The 21,791-nt window shown below is 37.9% G+C and overlaps 1 protein-coding gene across 1 annotated transcript in view; it reads left to right on the top strand.

Annotated features, from left to right (window-relative positions):
- The first annotated feature begins 13,254 nt into the window (after nucleotides 1-13,254).
- The window catches only part of MEI4 (meiotic double-stranded break formation protein 4), a 67,090-nt gene continuing 58,553 nt past the window's right edge, over nucleotides 13,255-21,791 (top strand). The window contains exon 1 of the mRNA XM_088537540.1: nucleotides 13,255-13,307. Coding sequence (XP_088393666.1) covers nucleotides 13,265-13,307 — 43 coding nt within the window. The 5' untranslated portion in view covers nucleotides 13,255-13,264. The remainder of the gene's footprint in view (nucleotides 13,308-21,791) is intronic.

The following is a 21,791-nucleotide window of genomic DNA, read 5'->3' as shown; positions in this document are numbered from 1 at the left end:
AATGTGAAAACCACACCTCCATCCCAAAAGTTACCCACCTCCGAGGTACGACCACCCCTCACTGAGCATGCGCTCTAGATTTTTGGTTGACTGTACCTTTAAATGAAAGCGAGAAACTTTTTCACCAATCAATAACAATATTAAGTGTGACTCTAGTCACTCAAGCTCCACCTGAATGTAAAGAAAAGCATAAAAGGTGAACTAAGGATGAAAAGTGGGGAGGAAGAAACCATCCTAACTCCCGAGTTAGTTGATGGGCTGAGCCCACTTCCCTCCCCTCAGGTTGGGATGCTGCTTGAGGAGACTAAGTAGTAAAGGAGGGAAGAAACCATCGTAACTCCTTGGTTGGGATGCCGCCTGAGGAGACTCGAGACTGAAAGCCCTCTCCCATCTTCTGGGGTGAGTGATGATTGCACATTTGTACATCAGAGCTAGCTAAAACCCCACGCTCTAGTAGAGAATTTCCTGTACTGACATCCGAAACCTGCTTTGTAAATGTTGCATTTGAATAAATCATACTGTTTGTGAACTCGGCTGCTTGTTTGGAGGGAGGCGATTGGACCTGCAGTTGATGGACTGTTCATGAATCTGATACTGCCAGAGTCAAGTTTATAGTTGATCACACTATTTGGGAACTCGATTCGCTCCTAGGAAGGCGATCGGACCTACGGTCCACGGACTGTGAATCTGATACTGATTTGGTATCTTCTTCCCCCCCAACCACCACTACCACTATAGCTTCCAAACTGCAATGTTTCACACATCATCAAGTCCTATCTGCTAACTATGTAAACAGATGACTATTAGAGAAAATACCAGACTGTAACTTTTCATTCTAAGAGAATTTGCACAATGTCGAAATACTTTATCTCACATTTCATTATTCCAGTGTACCTCTTCGCACATGGTAAGAGATTTGCTATTATGAAACAAAAAGAGAGAGAACTACAGAAATGAAAAATGGAAGCCATGACAAAAGTAAAGCGTCTCTAGTTATCTCCCTCTGTAAAAAGCATAAATATCCTTGGCTAGTATGCGTGACCAAGAGCAGAGAGGCAGCATTGGCCTACCCAGAAGTCATACCAGTTTTTGCTGGTGCTATCACTGGTGACGTCCTTGCAACACCAAGTTCACCTGGAGATGAGCTGCAGTTCAGCCCACAGCTGCTATGTCCCCTGATGTGGTCACTCCTGTCACATGAAATCTCTGAGGATGTAATTGGCACAATGTGACTTGTCCCACTTTTTAGGGACGTAGGACAGGACCAGCATGTCCTAACTGCGGCTGGTGCAAGCAACATATGTATCCCTCATGGCATGCCTCCCTTGCACTACTCACTGATTCAAAGCATGCAATTAGACTCACCCTACATGCGAAATCACTTTCAAATACATCCCTGAGAAATGTAAATATACTGCAAATTGCTGTTAGCGAACAGAGGAGTGATAGACAGAGACATTTTTGCAGTGAGCATTGCTCTTCTGTTAATCATCTGAGTAAGCAAAATCACTTGCCTTCTTAGGTTGGGGAACACAAGCAACTGTGGTGGCCCACTAGCCAGTTTACAGAAGAACATTTTGCTAAACAGGCATATATTCTTGTATCCACACTGCATGAAGAAGACAAGATTGCAGCAGCTCAAAGAAACAAAGATAACCCCATGAGGACTGCAGGTATTTATTTAATCACAGGACTATTTACAGGATTTAAAGCTACATATAAAGCTACAGGATTTAAGCTACATATATATTGCTCAGTTGATTTCAAACACAGCCATAACAATGAATTAACAATTCACCAAACTTTGAAGTATATCAGAACAATCCAACTTAATCTGATTATGTAAGCAAAGGAAAATTTCAGAGTCTCTAACATACTAAAAGATAAAATCCCTTCCCTCCTTTGCCATCCCCCATGAGCTTACTGCTCGCCTTCTGCAATGTCACATGAGAAAGAAACTTGTCACTGATCAAAACTTTTAACACTAAGACTGAGATTAGAGAGTATATAGAAACATGTTTTCAAAATTAACGCAGTAAAGAAATGTGGCAGTAATAAAGGCAGCTTCGTGCTTCATTTAATTCCTTCTCATTTTGGTTATTGGTTTATAACATTGGCATCTCGTTAGATCCTAAGCTACAAAGAAGGCCTCGAGATAACAGATCTTGCATTAGTCTCCAGCATTTGAAGGGAAAGGGACAATTTAATATTTTGAAGTCAGTAGAACTGTGTGTGGGCAGCAAGGAAGAGAGCCTTATCTTTAGATTTACCATGGAACAATTACAGTCTTGCGAGTCCTAAATCCTTTTCCTACTCACAATTAAAGGCATAGATAACTTCTTAATGTACAGCAGCTGACGGATCTGATGACTGAAAGCCAGTATATATCAGTCTCTGCTTCTTATTCTGTATGGGGAAAAACAGATGTATATAGAATCCATTTGGAACAAAAAAGAGTTTGACTATCAGTACAGAGATTATTTCCAGTATAGAACAGCTCCATGAGCTCCCTCCAGCAAGAAATTATGGGGTGTTTTGTTTGTATGGCACAGGAGGAGGCATCAAAGGAGGAAGTAACCAGCAACCAAACAGGGAAAACTTCTTTCAGGCAGAATTTTAAGCTACTAAATGACTTCCTTCATAGTCCTTGAATGAGCTTGAAAAAAAAAAATCCCTTGTTTTTTCCCCCCCACAAAAGACAATTCCCACAAAACCTGATACTGAACTTGTAAATGTTCCTTGAGAAAGCTGTGGAAAAGGAGAATATGGTATATTTATGGGATATTTGCAGGGTACCCTGGATCAAACCCTGAAGTCTCTTCTGTTTGTATTTTATAGATTTTTCAAGACTCTATAAAAAACTGTTGGAAGCTTTAGCACTTCAGGGACTCCAGAATTTCTCTTGTTGTTTTCGGCTATGATGCTTCTACCTCTATCTATTCAACACTGTGTTTTAGCGTTTGTGCTTCTAAATTTAGTTTATTTAGTTAGTAAAATTTATCCCACAAAGGTTATTTTTAATGTACATTTTTACTGTCTTCTAGCAGAGAAAGCCATGAAACAAATCTTGCTCAATACAGAGTATTCTGTGGCTCTCCCCAGCCTCTTTGGAGGCAAAGTGGCATCCCCGTATATGGCAGGATTGCACCATCAAGGAATTATTCCTCTGGAGATTCGACTGGAATGACGCCTGGGTTCTTAGCTTAAACACCTCTGTAACAGTGTTCAGTGTCCTTAGTCTTCCTATCAAGCTTAAAGGAAAAGTGACAAACTAAACTGTGCAAAAGAGATGTTCGGATTGCCTCCAAAATATCAGTTAGAACATCTCAATTTTAAAATTATTTTTCAGATTTCTTTTTCCCTCTCCTGCTCTTCTCTGGTAATTCCACAGAAGATTCCAGGCAGACCCTTGCTTGTCAGGAAGATTTTCAAGGAATTTATTTATGAAATTTTGCTTGCTCACTAAAGTGAGCAAGCTCTCTTCAAAACTATTAAGAGATTGTTCAATGTATCTTCACAGAAAAGAATCTGTTAATGACCATAAAAGGCACTTCTAAGAAGTGTTCCTAAAATCAGAAAGGAACCACTTTTCAGCCTTTATCATATGGAAAAAAATAATGAAGAAGATGATAGATGGAAAAAATACATGCACTTTTCCCTGGGATTTTGGAGAGACTCCAAATTATATTAAAACTTTTTAATTCACTTTTTTAAAATCTAAAATAGAAATGCAGGTTTTCATTTCTTTTTCTTTTTAGCTTGGACTGTTTTAGTTACCTAAAGTCACTGTTCATGATTTTCTGATATTAATACCTCTTAAAAGTTCCCTTTCAAGGATCTCTTTCGAAAGCTTAATGTTTAAGCCTTATAAAAGTCTGATTCAAACTGCATTTATAATTTTACAGTTAAGAATCCATCTTGTTTTAATATTACAAAGTTTTATTTTCAAGGACTTTTACATCATATTTGAATTCCTTCAGGGATTTCTGAATAATCCTTTCCGAGTCTTCTATACTTGACAGAATTTTGCAAGGTTCTGTGAACTATGCAGATATTTCACAGGGACTTTCTTAAATCTGTGGTGCAAGTTTACGGCCTATAACTAGTGGAACTGTAACTCAAGCATAGCAAATTGATGTAAGATGAAATCTGACACAGTGCTCAACAGCAATTTTCTCAGGTACAAATAGGGTAAGATCTTTATTTGGGAGTATATTACAAAAATGTTCACATTCTGTCCTGCAAATTTGCAGAGCATTTAGAATCACATTTGGAATGGTGGTTTGGACACATGTTAAAACTTACTCTACTTAGTTTATTGTATGGATTTCTTTAGAGAATATATATAGTGATATTGTATATGGCTACAGCATGAAATACAGCTTATTATTATACAGCTTATAAAATACAGTTATTTCACAAAAGGAAAAAAAAAAGAAAAAGGCGGTTCCACACTGTGTAAGTGAAGTTTAAAAAAACAGTATGGCCTTCACTTCCCAACAGTTTCATGTGCAGAATTTCTTATTCAGATGAGTGTTCCAGGAAGAGAGAGAAGTAAGAACTTGTAAAATTTAGACTACACCTAAATAGTTTTGAGGACAATATGAGTGGCAAGTGGCAGTTTTTAAAGAGAAAGGCAAATTATTAGAAATGATCATCTCCTTAATAGCTCAGACTTCTTTGTTGCTCCATGTTCTCTGTCAACTTTCCTAATCTCCTCCTTTATATTCTTTCATTGAAGACAGCTCCTTCGTCTTATCTTCTAAACTTAAAGACCTCCGATTGACCTATTTCTATTGCTAATGGAATGGCTGATGGATAAGAGGTGACCTATTTCCTATGCAAAACCTGTTGGTCATCTTGAGTATGATCACCAGCACTTGGATGAGTTCTGATTAAAACCAGTAATTAGCCTAGTATTGAACATCTGTGTAATTTTCATTTTCATTTTAAACATCAAGAAATCACGAAAAAAAAAAAGCTAATGGACGATTTTGAAAATAAGTTCACTGAAAAAGTTTTAATGAATATCTACAAAAGCAGCTAGCTTAAATAGAATTGGTAGGACTTAGTTATCATTTAATATCTTTGTTAATCACATGGGTCAAATAGGCTGATTTAATCTATTTGACAGGGAGTTAGAAATGAAGCTGGAGACAAAAGTTTAATCTCTCATTGTGCATTTGATTCCCTGTGTAACTCTGCCTTGTAAAGGGGCACCTTCTACCTTGACGATGGCCAAATAAAAACTGCAAGATGCTTAGCTATGGCAGCAAAGAAGGACTCAAAATTGCTTAAGAACTGAAACTGCATGCCCTGCAGAAAGCAGATGCCAACAAATAATCCCTGAATAATATCCTAACAGCCTTTCCCACTGCTCCTGTCCGAGAGAGAATACAGTGTTAGGATTCCCCTTCGACCTGACCCACCGGGGCATTCCCATGCTTTTAATTTGCAAGTGCTTTTATTCGTGGGGTCACTGCTGGACTTTCCAGATATGGAGATCCAGGTAAAATCCTATCGACAGGCAGTCTAAGCAATGATCTGTTAGACAAAGGGAGGATTTATTTGCCTGTTGGTATTGACTGGATGCTGAACTCAGCTCCTGGAGCATTCTGATATTCTGTCTGTTCTGGTTTCCACAAAGAAAATAAAAATAGCAAGGAGCAGGTGGTCTTCATGAAAATTAGCAGATCAATTTCTAGGCCCCAAAACAGGTATAGAAGTAGTTACTTCTGAGGAAGAGAAAGATTCTTAGCATATGAAGAAATACTAGTGATAACATACACTTCTTTGACCTTTGCCAGTGCTTTAAAAACCGTGAGTAGTCTGCAACATTTCAAGAATTATTCCTTGAAGATATTTTATACAAGGAGTACTGTTCTGAGAGCTATCCAAACATCTCAAATGAGTAAAAAAATAGCACAACATCTTCTGTATTTTTATAGCATCTCTCTTGCAGTGGCCATAATTATGGCTGAGAAGGTGTTTTTATTATGACATTTAGAGGTTTAAAAATATGAAGTGTGGCATTAATATTTTTTCACGTTTATTCACTACCCAAATATGAACTGTTGGGAAAGTGTAATAAAAATCCAATCTGGCTGTTCTCAGTTATAGAATATGAGCAAATTCATTTTTCTATCATTTGAAAACTGTTTAGGGTGGCCTTTTATACTCCAATTCAAGTAACTTTCAGTTTGACATATACCTACTGGTGGCAAGTTTGAAGAAAGGTTTCAAAATAATCAAGTTATGCATCTCAAAACTGCCTTCCTCAATTACAACTCTGCCATATTGCATATTTATTAAAGGCCACATTTTCCATTTAGAGATGTGTGCGTGATGCCCTGTGAAGTCATATACATGCCAGTATGTAGAGTTTGGCTATAAAGCATTATAAAATAATGGAGTAAGAAAAGGAATGAAAATTATATATAAAAAAAAAAACAAAAATACCTTCCAAATACGACATGCCTGGTAATATAAGAGGATTATCCACAAACAGACTGCTTGGTCCAATTTCACCTTAGCTTCTAACAGCTCACTGAAGAGGAAACTTCTCATTAAGATTCAATTAACTGTCTTAAGGAAACTGTATATATAGCACATATACCAAGGTCTCAGATATCACAGAATTCAGATTTCTTTATTTTTAGATATGAACTATTGAAATAATCTAGATAAGAATTTCACTCTGCTGACTTGCCACATTTTCATTCATTTTTATTATTTTTCCAGAAATCCTCAAGAACTCGTTATACATCCAATCAAGGTTAAAGAGCCTGTTTTATACAGATTTAAGCAAATGTTACAAACAAAATGAAAAACTGATTCTTTCAAAGTAACCTCTCTTCCATCACTCAGCAGAAAGATGACTTAAGGCTGCCCACCCATTTTGCAGACCAGCGAATGCCTGCTAAAGCCTGTTATGGAACAGACATTTGGTGAGACCTTCTGTCCTGCGCAGTTTTCCCCATTCAAATATGCACGGCCCAGAGTTCATGGTTCCAAGCTGTGGTCTGAGACCTTTTATGGACCTTTCGGGACAACTGTGTCTGCGGATGACTTGTACTGATTAAATTTAAAATTGAAATTGCACTTGAGTCATGCCAGGTCATGCAAATTTTAATGACTTTTTTTGAATCAATCTCTATACAAAGAGAAGGTATCATTCATATTTACTGGTGTTTACATTAGTATAAGATCCCCATTTTATTTCAGATTTGGAAACCACAGTAATGTGACCCTGTCATGCTCTAAGCAGATGCATTCTTCTTTGTAGCAACAGCTGAACTTCTGGGAGGAAGAAGAGATTTCCAGAAGTCCACTGCACTTCCCTTACGGGCTCCAGGAGCCCCAGGGAGCACAGGATAATGCTGTCCTACTGCAGGTGTGGGAGAGGAGTGGTTGTTTTATCCTTGGAACCCAGTTGCTATATTTGAAACATATTAGTCAGATAATAAGAACGATTTTCTGTGGGTTTTATCACAATCTGTTTTACTTCGTCATTTGTATCTATTTATCTATATATATACATATATATATATACACATCTTTACATACAAGCTGTTCTATATTCTATTCTATACAAATATAGCATTTGAAATTAGTTTTACTAGTCTTAAAAAAGTCTTTCCAAGGAGTGTTTTTGCCTTCTCCAAACACCTTCCCATACTTGCTAGATACAAAGAACTATGGGTTTAAGAATCTACATTTTTAATAATTTAATCTAAAACCTATATTTTGCATAAGGAAAAAATGAAAGAATTAACTGTTTAAACTCATTAACCTCTGTGGGTGACACCTGCATTTACAGTATATTGACAAAACTCTTTTTAACTGAATGAAATGGTGGCTTTGCACAGCTGACTAGATTGCCTGTCTCCTCACCTACAAGAGGATTGCAAAACAGGTCTTTTGAGGGGGGAAGTTACCATAATTTTGAAAAACTGAACCGCACTGCTCAGTAGGTTCTGTAGAATAGGCCTGTCCATTAGCAGTTATGTGTGTTCCTCTGTGCGCGTGTGGGTATGAGTAAGAAATAGGACCTGCCACGAAATGAGGAGCTGTCTGCATTGACTTTTGTGCACCGAGTGAGGAAGAGCTCATTAGTCCCTGGTCAACTGATGTGGATTTCCTCAGGCAAAGGGCCCTCTTTGACACCAACTGTCCTGGCGTGGCCACTGCCGCATTACACAGTCCATGACTGGGTCTTCTCTAAGTCTCACCACGTGTCACCATCAAGCACAGATGTGTTGCAAGGTCCAGAAAGCAACTTCTGTGATGCTTTGCATTGCAAAGACTGTGCGGATTTTTTTTTTTTTTTTGCTCAGAGATTCCCCAGCTCTGCCATGAAGAATCCTAACACAAGTCATGGAAACGACGAGACTGATAAAAAGGCAGATGTGGAGTAAGAAGCTTCCTGAGTAAGTCAAAATTCCCACCCATGTTGAAGATCATCACACTTGTATGCAACTTCCTCCAACATAGAGCTTATATGTTCATATGCAGTTCACAAATTCTAAAACCTCCCTCGATTTTAGATCTGGAACAGCTACTTTTCTCACAAAATACTTCTGTAACTGGTTTCTGTACAACTCAGTGGCCAGGGCGCTCACCCACAATCAGCACATACTTATGGGACTTATTTCTGAGACAAAGTATTCAAGCCTACCTCTCTCACCTTGCAGGACAGTCTCTAGTCACCACCTTATAAACTACCATAAGGTGGTGAAGGAGAAGGTATAGGCAGAACTGGCTTGGTTTTATTTTGATGTGAAAGGATCTCTGGAAGTCACGTAGTCCTATGCCCCACTTGAAGCAGGACTACGACCAACACCAACGCTAATACTACTCTTAAAGCTCTTCCATCACGAGAGTGAATCCTTAGCTCAGACTTAGTGCCATAGATGATCCCCACTGAAAGACAATTAGGTTTCTTACTTCAGTGTGGGGCAAGTTCTGGTTCTTCTTCCAGAAGAATACTTGCACATTAGCTGGAGCAGGGATTTAAACTGGAGGTAACTGCACTTTGACCAGACTGAAGTTCCTCTTTTGACCAAAACATCGCAGACTCCTTTTGAGTCAACAGAAGAAAACGGACACTGCAGTCCACGATCCATCTGAGATCTAATGTTTGGCAGACGAATGCCGACCTAAATGTCTCAGGATCAAATCAGAATAATTTGTATACTTTCATGCATCAAGTTTCTATATTATGAGGCAATTAGGAAGTAGTTATGTGCCTCGGACCCTCTTGGAGTCTAATTCAGCGTGTAAAAGTGTAATGTTACTTAGATATCTTATACCTACTGCCTTTTCCTCTTTTTTTTTTTTTCTCTAACAAGCATCATTAAATAAAAACCTGTGGAATTATAACAAAAAGCACTAAATGCAATTGCAACTTTTTTTTAGTTGTCCTTATTTTAATTTTTATTTCTTCACAGATACCTGCTGTTCTGTACAGAGAAAATGAAAAACAGGTCTTACAAAAGTGTATTGTTAGATCAGTGCAGAAATGCAAATGCAGAAAATTGCCATATTATCACAATTGTTTCTAAACATGTTTACACTGCAGAATGACTATCACTCTAATTACAATTCTTAACATGTTTTACCTTTTCTTCTCACCTAATGCTGTAGGCGTCTGTATTGGTTTCCAGATGGTAAAATTCTTTGAGGTAAAGCTTTTGTCTGTGTTTCTTATACCTTACAGAAAAGGATGGAATCTGTTGTCATTATCTTCTGCGTACATCTAGTCTTACAGCATTATATAAGGCCTAATGTTTAAATAAAGCACTGTAAAGTATCTATCATACCATCATAGTTGATGGTATGTTGCCTGTTATTAGTAGCAAGTTTTCTTTGTTTCCCTGTCTTTTGCACATTATGTGGAAGGGTTTTCATTGCATCACATGCTGAAGTGTTATCTTTTTTTTAATTTATTTTTTTCCAGAGGTACTGCTTTACTTCTGAACAGAAACAAAGAATTCCCTGAACATCCTAAACAGGTGATTCATTGTTTAAGATTGCAGATGACCAAAAGGGCTAATATATACTTCAAACATACTTCTGTCATCATAATGACAACAAGATAATGCCATTGCGAACAGATTATAGTCTATTCTGATAAGAGTCTGAAACTGAAAACTGAAAAATCACAATGACAAAATTATATACCTTTAATTAAACACTCGACTATGACTGAGAAGAATGAAAGCTCAAACGAGCAGAGGCTGACATTCTCGCTCGCGATCCTGACACACTCCCAAGCTGGTCAGCCTCTCACTCCAGAGCACCTGAACACCATCACAAGACATGTCGGTTGTGACAACAAATTTTTTATTTACTTTCAGACATCTCCAGCTCTTAGGCAATTTGAGAGGCATTAATATATAAAGTAGATGTCTAATGAATTCTATCAAATGGTAGCTCTGCAAATGGAATGTTATTTTTCATGCTTGCTCAAAGTGTTATTGATGCTGTAGGCATCCAGCAAGAGCAGGGCCTCTATGTTCTACATGAACAGAGTTTATTGATCAAAGCCTGTGTTTCTGGAGCCTGTTGTTTTGGAGTCTGTTAGTATAAGAAGCTTAGTAGACCATTGATTTATCTGTAATTATTCAGCATATAGATAGGTTAAATACTAATGCATGACCCATAAAGTGATTAAACACCTGCACTGCTTTGATGTTTAATTATTAATAAAAGCATCTATTTATTTTGTATGACCTTTTGCCATGAACATATCCTTTCCCTCTTCCTTAGATCAAAAGGCATCTTTTAAAGCTGAGATCAAAAGAATTTATCTGCAGCTAGTAGAATCAGAACCCTTCCTGATGTACAAACTGCGTATTTGAAATCAAAGCTTGATTTTCCTGTTGGTTCACTCAAGATTATATACAGTGCTAATGACCCACTGTTTGGATATTAAAATGCAGATTCTATCTTATTTTTTATTTATTGAGCATGACTATCACACACATTCATGAAGACGTGCACATACACATTTTTATATAGCATAAAGCTGATCTGTTAGATAATGTAATCACTGTGACTATTCTGTGCATAAAGCTGATATACATTTACAAAAAGATAGAGCTTTTCTAGAGACAAAATCGCACATGTCAAAGTGAATCTGCAGTTGATTATGCTTTGCTGCTTTCTTATGATTAATGAAGTCCTTAGAAACTCTGGTCTCTTTAGGAAGGAAGAATCACCTTTTTGGACCTTGAAAAAAATCAATTTACTTTAAAAGCAAACCTACAGTTTGTGAAAAGTGTATCATAGTTAGTGTTCTGAAAGATGGATGCAGTAAGTTTGAGAGACATTCCTTTTAGCTACTACAAACACCAAATCCCCCCAAAGGGACTATACATCTAAAACTAAATTTAGGCAGATCTTGTATGTTTAAGGACAAAATAGCAAGGCAAACCAAAATCCTCCTACACAGCTGTATAACATTAGAAGATCTTAGACTTGCTAGGTACCTTGTAATTTCACACATTCTTTTAGGACCCGTATGCTCATAAAAACCACTCAGAACCACTTTCTTTTTTTAAAACGGTAATAGAGTTGCTTTTGCCTAAATCTGCCTTTTAAAATTGGCTCTCTGGAAGACTGATGCACAAAACACAGATTTGTCGGTAAAAGTTCCAATGCCTCTCATTTTCTTTTCAAGTTTTAGCTGTAATTCAAAAGGTCATTTGAAAATACGGAAATTTCTTTCAACATAATGAACGTCCAGTTCTGAAAAGTATCTGCATCACTTATATATTCTGTCACAGTAAGTAAAACTGTGCCTTATTAAGATTGATAGACTCAACTACTATCCTTTGAAGATAAACAGAAAATGTTAGAGACTGAAGTGCTGATATGTCACTGCAGCTAAAGGCCGGAGAATGTTTTGTTTTGCTATTTTTGCTTTGCTATTTTTTTCCTTGGGGCTTTACTGAGAAATAAGTAGTGCTGTCAGAATGAAAACAGTCTTTAAATTATTCAGTGTAATTTATTTTTATCATTTGAAGTCTGAAATGAAAGCTCCACTGTGTTAACAGTTTTCTGTAGTTGGGGTGGTGAGTTTATTTTTTAAATTTTTCATATGATAAAACTAAAAGACATTAGAACAGAAACTTACTAGGTATCTTGATAAGAATTGCTAGATTTTTCTGAATAAATTAACTGAAATTGTCAAAAAAGCGGTTCAGATTATCCAAGAAAAAAAAAAAAAGGATGGGGATTTAAAAGTATGTATTTTTTCACATGTGAGTACCTTTTTGTTTCATTTAGATCAATCTCAATTGTTCTCTAGCATATCCCAAACCAAGAAATCTAAATTAACCAATAAAATAGTTTAAAAGACCTTCACAATCATAAAAATAACATTGACTTGAAACCCTGACATTAAAAATGTCCGAGTTTGTAAGTTTAAAATAAAAGCATCACACAAACTTTCTGTAGAAAAAAAAACTGGCAAATTAAAAGTGTGATCAGCAGTTTATAAATGCCTTACGTAGCCCCTTAGCTTTGACCCTTACCTGGTACATCAGGTCTTTCTAGCCATCTCTCCCTGCTGCAGCCCTGCTTGTCCAACATGCACTGGGCTCTCTCCAGCTTTGCAGACATGGACACCTGTAAAGCTCCCTTGCTTTGTGCCCCTGAATAAGGAGATTCCCATCTTTGCAGAAATGAAAATAGGAATTCCCTCAGGGAGACAAGCCAGGGATATCCCTGCAGGTCTGCCCTATAGAGTCATTATGGTTGGAAAGGGCCTTCAAGATCGAGTTCAACTGTAAACCCATCACCACCATGCCTGGTAAACCATGTCCCTCAGTGCCTCGTCTACACATTTCTTGAACACTGCCAGGGATGGAGACTCCACCTCTTCCCTGGGGAGCCTATTCCAACGCTGAAGCTCTGGGGCAGCACGCTGCTCTGGCACCTCCCGGTGACAGCTGACGAGCCCCTTATCCATGTTTTCACTCCCAGTCTTTTGGGGGATGGTGGAGGGCTCACACCCATGCTGAAAGGTCCTTGTGGATCATGGCACCCTGTGAGCTGCTGCGAGCAGGAGGGGCCATGGCGCTTCCCCGAGCTTGGGCACGGGCCGGGAGCTGGGGCCGTGGGCGCAGCTGCCCGCAGGGGTGAGGCCGGGCCGGGCAGGAGGAGGGAGCGTCGCGGCCGCCTCAGCCCCGGCGGCAGCTCCCTCAGCCTCGGGCGCTGCCTGTGAGGGCGCTCCAGGCTGCGGGGCGCTGCGGCGGCCATGGAGCCGGCGGGCGGCCCCCGTGGCGGGGCCGCTGCTGCAGGTGAGTTGGGGGCCCGGCCCGGGGCGGCCCCGGCCTCGCCGCGGGCGGGAAGGGAGGCCGCGGGCGCCGGGGCTGCGGCTTCGTCCCGCCGCCATTTCGCGTGTGGCCGCGGGGAGCCGCCCGCCGCCGTCGCCTCGTGTGGGGACGCGTTGGGGCCGTTGTTGGGCTGCGGCTTGTCCTTTCTGCCGGGACAGAGCGGTTTTAGGTGTGAGGTTTGCAGTGGATTTAAAGCATGCAGCCCACTTGGCTTTCGAGAGCTGGCTTCTCATCGTCCTTTGCAGGAGTTGGATATTTCCAGGGTAATTCCCCGAGGAAACTGGCAGGGTAATTGGTGTATTTGTTTGATTAAAAAAAAAAAAAAGTGCCTTTGCATACTTCACATAAAAGCTGATCCTCTTTTTTATTAATGAAGAAGATAGGCCATGAATATGTAAATACTTGCATAACTTCTCTGCATTTATTTGGAGTTTTATTTTTTTAACATGTTAAAAAGAATTTTTCTTATTTAATGAATCACAAACAATCAGTTGTCAAGTTGTATTGGATAGAAGCTGGAAGGCAATTAATGTTGCCTTTTAAAATAAGGGTGCATTGAATATGCAGATGCAACAGGATAAAACATCAAAGCATGTTTTTACCTAAAACTGATTATTTCTAATGTCAGTGAATTGAAATTATTGTTTCTGATAACCTTGCCCTTAAGAGGAAAGTAGACATGATGGAACTCGGCCTCTTATATGTTTTGATTGACGGAGAAACATAGTTTTTCTTTTCTGATCAATTTTTATTTTGAATAAACTAGGTATTGAACAGAATTAAAATGAAATAAAAGAAAAAGCTTGCAGAAGAGATTACAGGGGTTAAAAAAGTTATTTTCTACAGACACAGATGCTAATGCTTGGCAGATCAATTCCAGAGCCCAGTGAGCTTTTCAGCTTCCAGCGATTCATAAACTAATATTCAAAACAGTACATATTTAATTGTGGTTTGTAGTTCACTAGATACCATACATTTTATAAAAAGAACCAGATTCCTAGTATTCTTACTGTCCTCTCTCTGCCTTGGCTTCTCTCTCTTCCTTTCTCTTGGCTTGTGTGCAATTTATGTAAGAAAGCCAAGAGTTGGGGTTTTAACTTACCAGAAGGCATCTGCTGTATTCTATCTGAAGTCACCTTGTTCACTGAAAGATACTGATCTTGAAGACTGGAAAATGTTTGGAAATAGATTCAGATAAGGGTTGCATTTGCAAATGGAGAAGGAAAAGTATGGTGAATGTTAGTGTATCTTCGTATGGGAAGAGGAGAGATAGCAGATGATCAGATTGCAATGCCTCAAATGGTTCATGATGGCCTGGCCTTTTTTTTTTTTTTTTTTTTTTTGTCCTTTGAGGTTCTAAAGTTGAGAATTAATGCAGTGGTTATTGTATGTAAAACTTTGAGGTACTGTTTCTTTGTTGCAGCTTAGATTGGAATTATTTCTAGAGTCCACAGTGTGAACTGAAAATTTATATTTCATGTACTTAAGCTTTAGTAGCACATGTGAAACTGTGTAGGTGATTAAGGATCTGACTTTTGTGGTTTGTCTTGTAAAGCTGTAGTGGAAAGTCTCACCTCAGTTTCCATGCCAAAGGGAGATGCATCCAATTGATAAAGTGATTGCAGCTTTGTTTTTGAAGACAAAAAAGAAGTATACCAGTAAGAATAGGTAAATCTGTACTACTGAGTTATACTGTATTTTCTAAACAACAGTCTTTATAGAATAACTTACCTCATAATTTCCCCATACACTTATATGTGTGTATATAGTAATGAGAATAGCCTTTTCTAATAAGAAAAAAAAAAAAAGTGATGGCAGCAGTCCGTGGTGCCAAATTCATTAGATATCAGTGTGACACAGCAATAGAAGTCTGTTGAAGGGAAAAAGGCATTATGAGAAGAAGAGCAGCTGGTAGGGAGAACGTATACATAATTTAAAACTGATCAGAAATTTCAAGCTTACGTTAGGGTTTTTTTTTTTTTTTTAACTTGGCCTGTTCTAAGGGGAATAAAACAGAAGTAGAATCCTTTTATCTTTCCAAGGCTCTTGTTGTGCATAAGCTGTCCTTGCCATCAAGACTTTGTAATTTTTCTTTAATTATTTAAGTTGACAGAGATGAACTCTTGAGTAACTTAGAATTCATGTATGTAAAATATGATACAGTATTTTTCTTCTGATATTGTCTCTACAAGAGGATGTTAGAAGACAGAACACAGGCAGTTAGAAGTTAGAAAACAGACATTTAATTTTTTTTTTTTAGTTTTTTTTTTTTTTAAAAAAAAGCTGAATCTGGCCAAAGAAAAATGCCAGAACTGTCAAAACGTGGGAGGATGTAAGCTAAACATATAATATGGGAGTATTGATACACTTGTTACTGAAAAGGATTTTTTCTTTCATTTTTTATTTTTTCAGAGACATCTAATCTCTGAATAAATTTGTAATCCTCAAAGATTAAGGATTACAAACTCCTTTTGAAACGCGCTGACTTCAGACCTGCAAAATTTCACTCATCAGTTAGGTACTTAAGTACATTTTGAGGCTCTGGGCTTTAGTCTGTGGTGCGCCACCTCGTCCCACTGTGAGCGAGCGGTGCGCAGCGTAGGGGTGCGCATCTGGCCTGGCCACTTCAACTTCCTTGGTAATCCATGGAGGGAAACGGGTGTTCCTCGGGCACGACTTCACCTTGTTACGAGACAAGTGTCAAAAATGAGCTGAATGGTTTGTACATTCGACGTCTCTCATTTTGTCCGTTGATCATAAAGGGAGCCTGGGTAGTTCAGCTGTGAGCTTCTGCGCTGCAGATTTCTACTTAGGGGAGCTGCATTCTACCCTTAAAGACTTAGGGAAATCTAGTGGGGTTAACCTTGTTCAAATTCTTACGTGCTCAGAAATAGTTGTATTTTGTGAATGTTAAAAAGCTTTAAATATTCTTCTGATTATTTGTTCGTGGAGAATTTAAAGGGTATGATTTTTAAAAGTTAAAATAACTTCTTGGAGAAATAGATCCTGGTTTGTGTTTAATCAAATTTCCTTTTAGTTGTGACATATTTAAATAGTTATTATTTTCCATATCACTATAGCATCCTGAATCATTAAAAAAAAAAAAAAAGAATATGCAGGACCTGCAGCAAAACTGATTTTTTTCATCTTGGAAAAAATGTCCATGTTACATATATTTTAATACTATGAGTGTGTGTTGTTTAAAATTGACACTACTGACTAGCCTCAGTTTAATACAATAAAAGCTATTTAATGGCAGCACCAGGCATTTTTAGTTCATCTTGATTATGCAGCTGTGCCATTATCATTATCTTTTGTAGGCATAAAAGACAGTATTATCATAGGCATACCAATTATATCAGGTTCATTTAAGTGTTGTTTAATGTTATAGCCCTATGTGTCTACGCATCTTAGTTCTGTTAGAACACTTGCATTATTTTGTGACCTGTTTTGTGTTCCTCTGTAGTAGGTCAGCATCAGTATCTTGGTTGCTAGTGTGTAATTCAAAGTGAGATTACAAATAGGAGGGTAATTTTTCACCTTTAGCTGCAGTATGTAGTTGACAGATTGGCTAAGGTAAAAATGCTGCCAAATAAACAACTTTCCTATTATGCTTGTGCCATTAAAGTGACAGACCACACACTTTATTAGGAAGATAACTTTCTTGATATTTTTCTTGCACGCTATTATTTAGGAGTGTTTAAAGGTTTTAGATGTGCAGCAGGGCCAAATGAGAATTTGTTTCTTCCCTGACGAATCCTTTAATATGCTTCATCAATTTAAAGTATAAAGGAAAACGAGCACTTAAATGACTTGGAAATTGAGAAATAGGCTATTTTATTACTTTTTTTAAAAAAAATCAATCTTAGATGATAATGATTCAAATAAGGGATAAATGTGTTAGACAAAATCTTACCGTTTACCATATCTCATTTGAAATATTTTTATATTTTTTGTGTGTTTTTTTTTTCCCCATTATTGTCTGTGAACTATGTGGGCAAATGTACCCATGCCAAAGATGTGCAGTCCTACGTTGACATGTGTGAATGTTGCTCAAATATCAAATTATTTCAGACAGATTTAGGTTTTTTTTTTTTTTTGAAGATACTGTGTCTTTTTAAAATACACCATAACTATGTTATATAAAAGAAACCCACCCACTCAACCACCCTCTCCCACCATTCTGTGGTTTTCTTGTTTCCAATGCCAGCCAGAAAAGAATAGGTAGCATTCAGAAAGATAAATAATTTTAAAATTATTTCCTTTAGCCATAAACACCTCTTGAAGGACTTATTTGAGTTGAGGATTTGTCTCTGCCAGCTAATTAGCTTGGAGCAGTACCCACTTTGGTGGGAAGGACATGGTGGAGGAATTCAGACCCGGCTGACAGCCACCACAGACAGAGCTTGGGCTCGAGGGCCAGCAGGGCCATGGCCACTGAAGGTTTTTTTTTCTTCTCAGAGAGCAGTACTTTTTGACTTAGCTGCAGATTTAACTTTGACTCCTTTTCCAGGTCATTCCTGTGGGGATGCTCCTTCTCCTAGTTCATCTATACAAGTGCAAAGAATAATGACTAGGTCAACCCTGCACTTCTGTTAAAGACAGAGAATTCCTGTTATCCCTCTGTTACACTTATCCCTGTCTGCCTGTTGTTGATGCTAATTCATTTCTGTCATGAGAACACAACCTAAGTTGCATCCATCCTTTTTTTTTTGCGTGATACTTGGTCCTGTGTGCAGCAACAAGAGGGACTGCTGTGCATGCAGGAGTTGAATCTGAGCTTCAATGATCAGCTGCTTGTAGCTAACCGTGAGAAAAGAATCGGTAAAGAGAGAGGAGGAGAGAGCGGAAGGGTGTCTTCTGGCAGCCAAGAGATCATTAGGCAAGGATGGGAAACACTAATGCTTTGTGCCAGTTGAGTGCTTGGGAAATCATGTTGTTTCCTGCAGATGGATGCATGGATGACCACAGCTCTTCTACAGTGTGGTATCAGTAGGAAAGCGGAGCCCGCTGACTAGCAAGGTGCGTGCACAGCCATCTGTGAAGTTGCTCTTGCTCGGCAGCCAGCTGGTATGAACAAGAATGACTTTCTGACAGATCTTTGCTCAGTTCCAGAGCTTTCATGTCAATTTTCAGCATGTGCCAACATATGTTTCTAACAAATATTTCTATTTATGGTCAAATTTTATTATTTTAAATGAGGCTGGTTTATTTTTTTTTACATGTAAAATAAATAAAAAAAATCCAATGAAATAAATTAGGATACTTTAGTTTTAAAGTAACATCAATGGTTTAAATTTATGTTTATATTCCATGGTTTTAATGCATGTTTGTAGTTTTTAAATAACTTAAATGACTGAAATCATTCATTATGTACCAATAACATGAAATCTTCCACTGTTAGTATGATGCTAAGTATGCAAAGTTTCAAACTTACAAGAAAATCAACAACAAAAGGTGATCAGATGAAAATAGCATGTTTGTAACATGTAAAGAAGAAATAACTTCCTATAATTAGAAAACAAATTAAAGCCCAACAGAAATGCAGCTTGCTGTAATTCATGGCTTACTGTGAACTTGTACGACATGGACCACCACAAAACATCAGGACCTGGCAAATAAGTGGAGCAGGGTAATACTTGTGATTCAGACTTATTCGGATCCTGTTATCCTGTTCCCTGTTTATCCCTAAGGTTTTTCAACGGATCTTACACCACCTATTAATTCTCCTTGGCTGTCTCACACTGAACTGCATGGGATGGCTCAGGATTCCTCAGCAGTTGGATGCTGCTAACTTTGCATTTAGGAGGCAACTAACTTGGCCTCTACAGCGTTTCACAGCTGGGGAGTGATGGAGATTGTGGGTCCTCAGTACCCTCTTGCTCTATGAAAGTTGGAAGGCTCGAAATAGAAGGTCTCTTTGATGTGTCAGGAAGCCCAATGTCCCGTTTCTCAGGTGATGCTGCTCCTGGAGCACAATTCTGGCATGGGGTGTGCACTGAGGATTTACACAGGCGCTTGTCACCAGGTGGTGTGGGTGGTTAGAGTGCTGCCCCCTGCTTCTAACAGGGCTCCCAGGTGATTAACACAGAGTAAAAATGTAAATGCAGCTTTGTTAGCACCTAATTATCCTGACTGACTTGAGCAACTGAGTAAAAATACAAAAGGCAGCTTGGGTTCCCAGTGTATTTTGGCTGATAGTTCCTGATCCTTCCAGTTCTTGTTGAATGTATTCTGGTATTAGCAGCTGCAAAGGGACTGGTGACTTCAGTTCTTGACACAGGATTGTTCCTAAAGCAAAATGTTCTGTTTTGGCTCAAAATCTTTTCATTGGTGTCATTTCTACCTGGTCATGAGGAGAAATGTTGCTGATGAAGCTGCCCGTATGTGCTGATTGGAATGCATTCACACTGGCGATCTTCACTGCAGCTCCTCTTCAGGGGAACAGATTACTCTGCCTTTTGTGTAATGTGCAACTGCCCAGCGTCCCTGACAGCTTCACCCAGTGTGTTCCTTTCTGTGAGATTTTTATGGTGGCTTGTGAGATACCAGATACCTTCCACTTAGGAAACTGTGAGAATTTTGAATCAGTTCTTCAAACTGTCTACCTTTTATTCCACAAACTTCACTTACTATTACTATTACTTAAAAAAAAAAAAAAAAAAAAAAAAAAAAAAGTTCATGCTGGTGCTGACAGTAGTAGACAAGAGGGGAAAGAGTTTTAAATTCTGTGTATAGTCTTTATGGAATCATCTGTTACCAGAAATACGTGCAAGTGTCTCACTATTTGTCATTAGCTGCTTTTAAACAAGTCGATTTCTGATTCCTGCAGAAACTGCCTTGATCATGGCAAGAAAACCAACTTTCTGAGCTATGCTGCTTTTTCTTAATGTCATCTCTACAAGGAATTATTCTGGAATAGAAGTGGTTATTTTTCTTCAGAGTATCTCATTAAACACCTTCAGTATAAGGCTCCTACTGCAGAAGCAAATCTATATAAAGTGTTAGAGGGAGACTTTTTCCCCTTTAAATTGAAATATCATTTCTTATGTATATCTCCTAAGTATTATGGTGAAATGCTATTTAATGATTCAATAATTGTATCAAAACAAGTATCCTGTATGTAACGGGGTACCTGTATTTGCTTTATATGTTTTTTTTTTTTTTTCATGATAGATCCCCCTGAGGAAATTTGACATCTAAAAAGTCTGCCACTTAATCATATGTCTGTGCTGGCAGTAAATATTTTCAGATCCGTACCAGGATGTTATATAAGGGAAAAATCCTAATACTGAAAAAACATTTTATAAAGCACCACGTGAGCCTGTACTTTTAAAAAGAAGTAGAATGGGAAAGCTTTCATAAAGCAGATTCTTGAAATGTCAAAATGATAAAGCAGCACTGAAAGCAACTTGGAAGGCAACTCTCTGCCTTCTTTAAATTGTGGCTCTGCTCTACAAAGGAGCTTTGTAAAAATGACATATGTTCTATGAATGATACCTAGCTGCAATGCCTGTTAAAAAGGCAAGATAATTTGGGGAACACCTTTTGAGTTCAAAGCCATAGATTTGTATACTTTACTGTTGTTACTGTTGCAGTGTGGCTCCATGTGTTTGATTTATAGCCTTCGAAGTAGTTGAATTACTCGCATGGTTCTGTGTTATTGAAATGTTTCATTTGATGTATAAGATGTTAGAAAAAGAAGATATAAGGCTCTTTTTTTCTTCTTTTTTTTAATTTTTCAAGAGAGCTGTTGATCTTTGGATCTTAGAGAATTAACTTCCATTAAAATGATATTTTTAGTTGGAATTATTAGATATGTATGAAAAGAAATGGATGAAATATTTTTTCAAGTAAGAAATTGTGTAAAGAATATAATTTATTTAACAAAGAAGTGCTTTAGGCAGCAGGTATTGACAATATAGTTCCATTTATAACCTTTCAGTCATTTTTAACTCCTTCATTGATCTTTAGTAGTAGAAGACAGATATCAGTATGCATAATTATCTGTTATTTATTTTCTTCTAGACTATTATCTCAGCAAAAGTAAGTTATATGAATATATTCAGTTGTGTGGTTTTAAAAATATTACTGCTGTTTTAATGCTGATGATCTTTGTTTAGAAAAGAAGGCAGTTCCAGCAATAAACATTATGCATAACTGCTTTTCTAGGTCTTGCATAAATTACTGTCTACTTTTGAACTCTACCTTTGTTGTAAAATTAAATTAAATGATCAACTGATAAATCAAATGTAATACCTTTTTATATAAGTTTTCTGCTAAAGGAGTTAATTGTGCAGCATTGTCTTACGTGTTCCTACTTCGTTAAATCATCATCATTTCAGCTGCTTTGTCTAGCAGAGGATATGCTCTATACAGACACTTGCAAATTGTACAACTCCAAAAGAACTGCCTATGGAAAATAAGCATTTGTTACAGTAGTCAGAA

Source organism: Tinamus guttatus, unplaced genomic scaffold (genome assembly GCF_059628265.1).
Source record: "Tinamus guttatus ecotype Peru unplaced genomic scaffold, ASM5962826v1 Tinamus_guttatus_pri_ptg000806l, whole genome shotgun sequence".
Lineage (NCBI taxonomy): Eukaryota > Metazoa > Chordata > Aves > Tinamiformes > Tinamidae > Tinamus > Tinamus guttatus.
The sequence above is the reverse complement of the archived record's forward strand: the minus strand, read 5'-3'. Positions and strand labels throughout refer to the sequence as shown.